This window comes from Lactuca virosa, chromosome 1 (genome assembly GCF_052849685.1).
Source record: "Lactuca virosa cultivar CGN04683 chromosome 1, Lactuca_virosa_CGN04683_v6, whole genome shotgun sequence".
Taxonomy (NCBI): domain Eukaryota; kingdom Viridiplantae; phylum Streptophyta; class Magnoliopsida; order Asterales; family Asteraceae; genus Lactuca; species Lactuca virosa.
The window spans coordinates 79869748-79879442 of record NC_136426.1 but is presented as its reverse complement, the minus strand read 5'-3'; the positions used below and the strand labels follow the sequence as shown (position 1 = coordinate 79879442).

Genomic DNA, 9695 nt, shown 5'->3' with positions numbered 1-9695 from the left:
CACTCGACGAGTCGGGTCAACATGGACTATTGACTCGAGTGTTGACTTCCGTACACTTTTAGGGTTTGGTCAAGTGATAGAATTGAAGACCATGGAAGGGTAAAATAGTCTTTTCACCTTTTCCAAGAGTTAGTAAGGGGTTAGCTTAATAGCTTTAGAGTGTTTATTTCAAAGTGTTAATTAGAGATGGTTATGATATGTAGGCGGAGTCGAGACCGATTGTTGAGTACAGGACATATTTACTTTGCTTACGAGGTGAGTCTTCCCACTATACTTACCTGAGTGGTAATACTGTATGACCAAAGGGTCTTATATGAGTTATCGACCGGAGGGTCTTATTTGAGTTACTGACTGAAGGGTCTTATGTGCTTATACTGAGTTATGTGATATTATGCATTTTGTCTGTGTGATTTATGTTGTATATTATATCTGTGTTTTATTGAGTTAGGACTGGAGGGTCCAAACCGAGCTGTGAGACCGGAGTGTCCTCACTAAGATACCAGACTGGAGGGTTCGATCCAAGCTGTGAGACCGGAGGGTCCACACTGAGACACATCACCGAAGGGTCCTTATTGAGATTTAGCCATGAGAGGCTAATTATTTGTGTATGGTATTTTGGGGAACTCACTAAGCTTCGTGCTTACAATATTGTGTGATATGTGTTTCAAGTACTTCTCAGGATCGCGGGAAGGCGCCCGCTTGATTGTACACACGAGTTGGAGTTTAGGTTTTGAGGATTCAGGGATATTATCAAACAATTGTTGACTTGTCTTTTGATAACTTATACATTGTGGTTTTTGAGAAATTTGACTTGGAGTTTTATGTGATTTTAAAAATTAAAAATTTGTTTGAAAATTTAGAGTGTTACACCATCTCATCGGCTCATTTATGATTATGTATCTATGTTAGCAATGAAACCGGTAAAATGTGTGTTTCCGAGAAAAATGGTGGGAATGAGCTAATGAGATAGATATAATGGGTTACATAAGATTAGTTAGACATTTTGAAATTTCTTATACACTTAAAAAGGACAAAGTTGTTACTAATTTATGTAATTATTACAGTCTTCGTTGGATGCATTTTATATTCCAAAAAATATACAATACATCAGGATATCAAGTTTTATGGTAAACATAACATTATATAACTCAACATATCCATCTCACCAGCTCATTTAATGACTAGACGTCCAAGTCAGCAATGAGATCGGGTAATATGTATGTTACATGGAGAAAAAGGTTAAATCATCACTTATTTTAGTTTGGAACTTACTAGTAAATTATATTAAAATAATTGGACCTAGAAAAAGGGGTTACATCGTGAGTTTTACCGATAATTCATGTTTTTTGGTAAACGAATTTTAGTTTTGGACTTTTTTGTAAGTTAGTATAAAATATAAGAACTTTTCTGGAGATTTCCTTATAATAATTATTCGTATCCGTCGTTTAGCATGAGTAAACAACTACTATGTGTGTGTGTATATATATATATATATATATATATATATATATATATATATATATATATATATATATATATATATGATAACTCAAATATTCGTGAGAACCCGAAAACCCTTAATCCGACCAACATTTTTCAAAACCAACACTACCAATCTGTTCAAAATTAAATGTTTAAGATAGATCCAAGTTAAAAAATGACGATTTTTTTTTGAGATGTATATATATGCATATTTGAATATACATGTATGCACATTTGAATATGTATCAAATATGTATATATGCATATTTATTTATTTTTATTTTTTGTGTTTTTTTAAGTTTTGAAGTTATGATTTTTTAAAATGTTGGCATAGTCTCATTGTTATGTTGGTTTTGAAAAAATTACAAAAAAAGTACAAAATGTGAATATATACATATGTATGAACATTGAGACGTGTATATGCACATTTCAAATTTATATTAAAAAAAAATTCGAATCTTTTTTGTGATCCTAAATGTGACTTAGACATACCATTTGGAGACAATGATTGTCTTTATTTTGAAAAATGTTGAATGGATTGTGAATTTTCTATTGTAATTTTGATTTCTCTATTTGTGATATTATATTAGTGTACGTGACGATTACAAATGTTGGCTTGAATATTGTTTTATTAGTTTAATAATATATTTGAACTTTATAACTAATAATTGATGTTGAATGTACAATCAAACTACTCTAACTTAGGGCATCCACTATCCATTCAACTCTTAATACCAACAAGAGATCTCATAATTTCTTAAATCCTTCATGATTTTACATTATAAATGCTATGATGCCTTCAATTCAATGAGCATGCAACTTCATCTTCTCTTTAATATTATATTCAATTATATACTATTCAACCTTTACTGAACCCCATTATGGATTGCCCCTTAGTGGTAAGTCTTTTGTTAGTGTAATTAGTTGGTGTAGGTTTAGACGCTTTTTTTTTATTACAACCTCTGCCCCACTCCTATCTATTTTATTTTTCCAGTTTTGACTCATCATTTTAATTTTACTACCAACCAATTGGTCCCTAACATACTTGTGTTTATTTTGTATTCTTTGTTGTTGTTTTTTTTCTTTGTTTACAACCTCTCCCCACTCCTAACCTATTTAATTTTTTCAGTTTTGACTCATCATTTTAATTGTACTACCAATTGGGTCCCTAACATACTTTTGTTTTTCATTTTGTAGTCCGTTTTTTTATGAAGTGAATATATATCCTTTTTTTTTCTTTTGCCTAATTTTTAATTTTTTTTATGAACTTTGCTCAAAAAAAATTATAATTTTCTTCCAACTTTATTTTTTGTATATGTATTCTAATTTTTTTTTTTTTTTATATCAGTTTAATGTTATGATTTATTACATAGACGTTTGTTACGTTTCAATTCTCTATCACTAACATATTAATGTTTGATTTATTTTTTTTCTATGTATTTACTTTAGACTGTCTTATTTTAAGTTTGCAATCATAGATTTTGTTACATATGTTCAATATAAATCTAAATATATCATTGAAACTTTTTAATTTTTATCTACATTGTGATCACCCGCTGAACTAATCATAATCTTCTATACTTATAAAGCTTGCATTTTCCCTTGATTCTCATGTATTTGAAACCCCCACAAGAATTTGCTAACATCTCATACATTTGAAACCCCACACCTTTTCACCTTCTAAATAATTAATCACACATAATCAATGAGAATTCATATGAGATAATGATAATCACATTAAAAATTTAAGCCACTCCATGAAGCTTATATTTCAAAGACTAAATATATTCAATTTTCGAGAGATAAATCCAACAGTTTAAATATTCATTAGTTGCATTACATTAAACATGTATTAAAATGTGTGTGGCATTATATTACAATATACTATTATTAATTAAGTGTGGAGTATTAATTTTGAAATATAATTTTAAATATTACCTTTAATAAGACTACATACATCTATATTAACGGAATAATTATTTTGAATTCTTTATTAGTATAAAATATTTGTAAATCAAAAAATATTTACCCACATTTTGCGTATAAGGAGGCATTTTTCTAAGCACCTCATGCATTTGAAACTCCCATGCATTTTTCCTTTCACCACATTCATTTGAAACTCTCATCACTTTTCAATTTCTTTCTAATAATGATTATAAGTTGGTTAATAAGGTTAAACAAAATATCAAACCTAAAGTCTAATCATATTTAAACTAAATTTCAATATTAAAAAAATATCTTTACTTCTACTTATAAAGTTATGTTTTTTTAACTTTTAACATATTAGTTTTAATATATGGTTGGATGTAAACCATTATCATTTTAAAGTTTCAAATTTTGAAAATTTTGTATAAAATACTTAAATTATTAATTTAAATATAACATTATAGGTCAACTTAAATATAAATTTTAGTTTAACTTAAACAACAACGTTATTGTTATATTTAAAAAAAAAACATATATTTGTAAAGATTTCAACTATATAGGTCTTTCCTTTCATCATATTCATTTGAAACTCCCATGCATTATTCCTTTCCCCACATTCATTTAAACTCCCATGAATTTTCAATTTCTTTCAAATAATGATTATATGCTGGTTAATAAGGTTAAATAAATATCATACCTAAAGTGTAATCATATACAAACTAAATTTCAATATTAAAAAAATATCTTTACTTCTACATATAAAGTTATGTTTTTTAACTTTTAACATATTATACTTAACTTAATAATTTTAATTTATTGTTGGATATAAAACATTATCATTTTAAAGCTTACAACTTTTGAACAATTTGTATAAAATACTTAAATTATTAATTTAAATAATATAATATTACAATATCAACTTAAATATAATTTTTAGTTTAACTTAAACAACCCAAAGAATATTTTGTAATATTTAAAAATGGTAAATTGTAGTTTCTTTCTAATACTGATTATAATTTGGTAAATGAGGTTAAATAAATATCAAATATAAAGTGTAACCATAAATAAACTAAATTTCAATAATAAAATAATATATTTACTTCTACTTATAAAGTTATGACTTTAACTTCTATCATATTATACTTAATTTATTATATTTAATATATTGTTGTATGTAAACCATTATCAGTTTAAAAATATAACTTTTGAACAGTTTGGACAAAATACTTAAATTGTTAATTTAAATATAACATTACAGTATCAACTTAAATATAAATTTCAGTTCCACATAAAAAACCCAATGAATATTTTGTGAATAGATAAAAGTGGTAAATTATAGTGTTAAATGCAAAAACTAAATTGTAATATCAATTTAACTAAAATATTTCCTAAATATATTTTTATAATCGGTAAAAGTTTTCAAATAAGTAGTATAAAATAAGTTAAAATAACAACAGTTAAAAATAACTCTATATAAATGATTATATTGTTACCTTTAAAATCAAAAAACAGTGTTTGATGTTTTAAATAATTATAATGATAGAATTTAAAACGTTAAAAAAATAAATTTTAAAAAATTAATTAACAATAACAACTGTAAATAACATTAAACCATATATTATATTTAATTTTATTCATGAGTAACTCACGCGCAGAAGTCATTCAAACGGTTATTATTATACAATTATAATATATGTATATATTATCATATAATTCAAAATAATCAATATATTATATCAATTTAGTATACAAATTATTATATCAAATTTAACAACAACGTTATTGTTATAGTTAAAAAGACATATTTCAACCATATAGGCCATTCTGCGCAACGCGCGGGCATTCGTCTAGTATATTATAAAGGAAGCATTTTTTCTTTCACAACATTCATTTGAAACTCCAAACTTTTCATATTTCCATACAATATGCTTAATTTATTAACTTAAATATGCTTTTAGTTGTAAACATTATCATAAATAGAAGAATTTGTGACTTACCAATATGATATACTTAATTTGTTAACTTCAATATATAATTAAATAAATAACCTACATTAACTTATCAAATAAGCTTAAAAATTTAGTGTAAAATTTAAAACCTAAAGTAAAATATCAAATAATGTTTAAAAAAAATTCAATATATATTTTTTAACATAGTTAAAAGGAAAATATTAAATATAATAATTATAAAAGAAACTAAATTAATGAATCGAATTAACTAAAAGGTGTTTGAAAACTATATTCTAACAATAAATTTTTAACCTATATCGCGCAACGCGCGGTAATTCGTCTAGTGTGTTGGTAATGATAGCACATGCTACCCCTTATTTACTCCCCACATATAAAGAAAAATTGAATTTTTTAGACATTTTATAAGGTATGCATGGGGAAAATCAAGTGTGCTCCATAGAGGTTAAATTAAAAATCTATTTAACCATTTAGTAGCCCAAGGTCAGCAGCAAAATAATCAAAGGTCAGCAGTAAAATAATCGAAGGAAAAGAAATTTGTTTTTTTTCCTGTTCCCTGCTTCACTTCGTGGCTTTTTTTTAGGTTCTCCCGCATTCACATTTACTTGGCTAATTCGCTTCTCTTTTTTCCACTAGTAAGAATAAAAAAAGTATTATTTATTTACATTGATTTTTAATGTTTTATTACTTTATTTTAATTTAGTCGTTTAATTTGTAAACTTAAAATTCACTAATTACTTGTTTACTTTTTATGTTATCGGTGAAATTAAGTTTAAATCTTCAATAGTAAATTTTTAATTGTGTTTGTAGGGTTCCATTGGAAATCGGTGATGATTTTTAAATCTCTAAATGAATGTTATATTTTTTAAATTGACTTCGGTTTTGTCTTCACAACTGCAACCGTTGAAAAACGTTTTTCCGCAATGAAGTTCTGATAAAATGAGTGATGATTTTTTGAACAATGTTTTGATTTTTACTGTTGGAAAAGAACTATTTATAAATGTTAAGATCGAACGAGTGATAGAGTGCTTTCGAAAATAGGTAAACGAAGAAGTCAACTTTATAATGTAAGACTTTTACGTTTGTTTGTTATAACTAATAAAACCGCAATAAAAAAAACATCTTACTACTTTTATGGAGATTTTTTGTGCTACCCCTAGCAAAACTTTTTAGTTCCGCCACTGATTGTGATGTAAATTTGTCTCAAACTGACATATATTAGAGTTTAGACACGGTAAATTTCCGGTCTCAAAAATTAGTTTTCTTTATAATGTTATAAGTTTTTTACTTCATAGGTCATAATACTTAAATATAAGTTTCTAAGGTTGCACGGTGTGGTGCCATTGGCATCACATACCATCTAGATTTCTTTTTCAACAATCAATTATTTGCCGATGAAATTATATATTAAGGGATGATGTCATCTGTAAAGAGAAGATAAAAAAGAAGGTAAACGGAAAAGAGAAAGAGAGAATGTCGTCAATGAACATTCACCGTTGAAGATTACGGATGGTGAAATATTGAGTGAGAGGCGGTGTTTACCGTCGGCAATAGGTCTCACATAGAAATGTCGGCGATAAAAACTCTGCCACACCTTAAAGATTAAGTATGTTCAAAATGGCTTGATTTTAATAAATCATATCTTTTTTTTTTTTTACTATAATTGATACTATAAATGTATCCACCGTTAATTGTAATCGTCATAAATCATCGATTTCAATGAATAGTATTCATTGCTTGTCTCATTAGAAAATATCACCAAAATATGTAATTCCGAAAGTTTCTAGTCTATATTTAGATTTCATTTTACAAATTTAATTTTTATTACATATCCGTTTTCAAGGCGTTATGGCACTTCACCAGAAAGAAGCTTTTGGTGGAGTCTAGCTTTCCTGAATGTGCGTACTTAGATTATAGTCACGCAATCGTCTTTGAATGTATACGTCGTACTAACTTGACAACGCATGTATACAAGAAAGTTCTCAAAGGGTGAAAAAATTGAGCATCTTCACTTATAAACACCAAGAAGAACATTCACATGATTAAAAACTCGATACAGGTTGTCAAAGCAATCATTTCATTTGAACTACAAACCTAACTTTGATCCAGTTTCAGTTCAGGAGCCTAAATCTTAAGTTCCTTAATGTAACCCATATCTCCTTTTTTAGTAGAAAAAGTTGTTTACGTTAAACAAGCAGGAAGTGTAAGCCCATGGCAAGCAAATGCAACCACAACATATACCACCACCAGTAGAAGAAATATCAAAGCAAACCTGCAATTTGGATTTAGAAATCCAACATTAAGTTAGCAATTCAATAAAGTAATTGTAATATAGAAGTTGATGATAGAAAGAGAAATTACATGAGCTTGACATTTCTCCACCAAATTGAGTTCCTGAATTTTCTAGATTGCTTTTTAAAGCGAAAAGTATTACTTTGCATAGTGGCAGTTTTATCAACAAGTAGCTCCAATCGATCACCTCTCTCTAGAACTTTGTCAATGTTCTGTATCATGACTGTGCGCACCTGTTTACAAAACCATAATCAACAATTGTAATCTGAAATATATGAAGAAATGATTAATTAAAAATGTATGATTTGTAATTGTAGAAGAAGAAGAAGAAGCTGCTGACCTGGCTCATTTCACCTTTTATACGGTTTATCCTATCTGCATTAGGATCATTTGAGTAATACTCCATTTGTTGGTTAAGAACCCTTGAAAATTCATCATTCATGCCATAAGCCTGGGCTGATAATACTGCTCGACCATAAGTCCTCACAAATTTTTGATGAATGTCTTCAAGAAAAGCAAAAGGAATCCTTCCTGCAAAATAATAATGTATCAGATACTTTGTCCATATTCTGCAAATCATCAAGTGGCTAATTCAAGCAAAAACCAAACAACAATTAGAGTGTTCAACAATGTTACTTTGAGAAGTTTAAATTACCCAAGATTATTTAATTTCAACTTCCTTTTCAATTCCCTATATAGGAGCAATTCAGTTAACGCAAAATCCTGAATTTTAAAATTCCAACTTTTGTAACATAATTTTCTATGATCAAAGATCTATGGAAGAAATTCAATTTACACGCGCAACTAACAATTCCGGAACAATTGCATGACTTTAAATTGAACGAAAAAAAAACATATGAATTCTAAGAGGATGATGTTTAGCTTACTTCCGGCGACGTCGTCGGCCATACAGAGAACCGTGAGCCCATCAGTACGCTTAACATGGAAAATATACCGATCTTGCGAGTACGAAACGTTCAGATCATTATTTCCCGGGATTTTCTCGAGAACTTGCCTCGCAATCGTGCTCGCGTTCGTCTGCGAGCTATTGAATTCCGCCAACGCCACAGATCCTCTCGCCACCAATGCGTAAAGAATTGTCATTCTCCGTCAATAGCCCTAACTCTCCTCTCGATCTAAACAATGATCCAACTGTAACCGAGAGAAAAATTAGGGCTTTTGGGAGGAATTAGATTGTTATGAAATGGATTTGGAGAGGGTGGGAGGGGATCGGAAGTAGACGAAAGCTAGGGTTTCAACATGTAAATATTGGTTTTTCTCCGTTGGGACCCTTCCATGGTTGGCATCCATCTTCGGTTCCGAGCTTTATGAACCTAGTCAAATCCCTATAGCCTGCAAATCAATCTAACTGCTTAATTTTTTTTTTCAAAACGTAAAAAGTAGGCCCAAATACAAGAAATGGTAAACTTTGCTTTTACACTAAATTACATTGGTCCATAGGGTGGTAAATTGTGTTTTTGGTTCTTAAATCTTCTAACTTGGCCTATTTTTGTAATTTTTTTTGTCACGATTTTGTTAATTTTTTTTAAACGGCAAATCTAACTTACTTTTAAACTACACATTAAATCCACTTATGTCCACGACAAGACTTGAACCCTCAACCTCAAGGAGGGAGGGCAACACCGGATACCGCTGGGCTAGAAGCTCTTTCGTACGGTTTTGTTATCCAATGAACCGATTATTATTAGGGGATAGGGAATATATACATTACAGTCACACCTAAGCTTAGATACTAAACATCTAAAATATTTCGTTTTAACTTAGTAATTATATTCGATTTGGTTTTCACTTGGTAAATATATTGTCCCCGATAACATTTATTTCCTACATTATCGTTTTACAATCCCTGCTTTCTTTCCTCCATTATCGTTTATTATTTCACCTCAGTGAACAATATTGTTTTCCACTGTCACGAAGGTCGTAGATTATGAATCCACATCTTCAAGTGTTAATCGTAAATCCCTTAATCGCAATCTTTATATAGCAAAACAACGTATTTTCATAAGA

General features: G+C 28.8%; 1 protein-coding gene across 1 annotated transcript; it reads right to left on the bottom strand.

The window, feature by feature from the left end:
* Nucleotides 1–7365: 7365 nt before the first annotated feature.
* LOC145148435 (vesicle-associated membrane protein 711-like) lies at nucleotides 7366–8988 on the bottom strand. The gene is made up of 4 exons (XM_079075141.1): nucleotides 8555–8988; nucleotides 8008–8198; nucleotides 7737–7900; nucleotides 7366–7647 (listed from the first exon to the last, which is right to left on the bottom strand). Exons 1-4 carry the CDS (start codon nucleotides 8769–8771, stop codon nucleotides 7557–7559), a joined length of 663 nt encoding a protein of 220 aa, XP_078931267.1. The 5' UTR covers nucleotides 8772–8988; the 3' UTR covers nucleotides 7366–7556.
* Nucleotides 8989–9695: the final 707 nt, after the last annotated feature.

What these genes read in the sequence shown, in the direction of transcription:
- LOC145148435 (XM_079075141.1), bottom strand. Translation starts at nt 8,771, where the DNA reads ATGACAATTCTTTACGCATTGGTGGCGAGAGGATCTGTGGCGTTGGCG. An exon ending in GGCCGACGACGTCGCCGGAA is followed by an intron (nt 8,199 to 8,554) that starts GTAAGCTAAACA and finishes ATTATTTTGCAG; the next exon opens with GAAGGATTCCTTTTGCTTTT. An exon ending in TGGAGAAATGTCAAGCTCAT is followed by an intron (nt 7,648 to 7,736) that starts GTAATTTCTCTT and finishes TCCAAATTGCAG; the next exon opens with GTTTGCTTTGATATTTCTTC.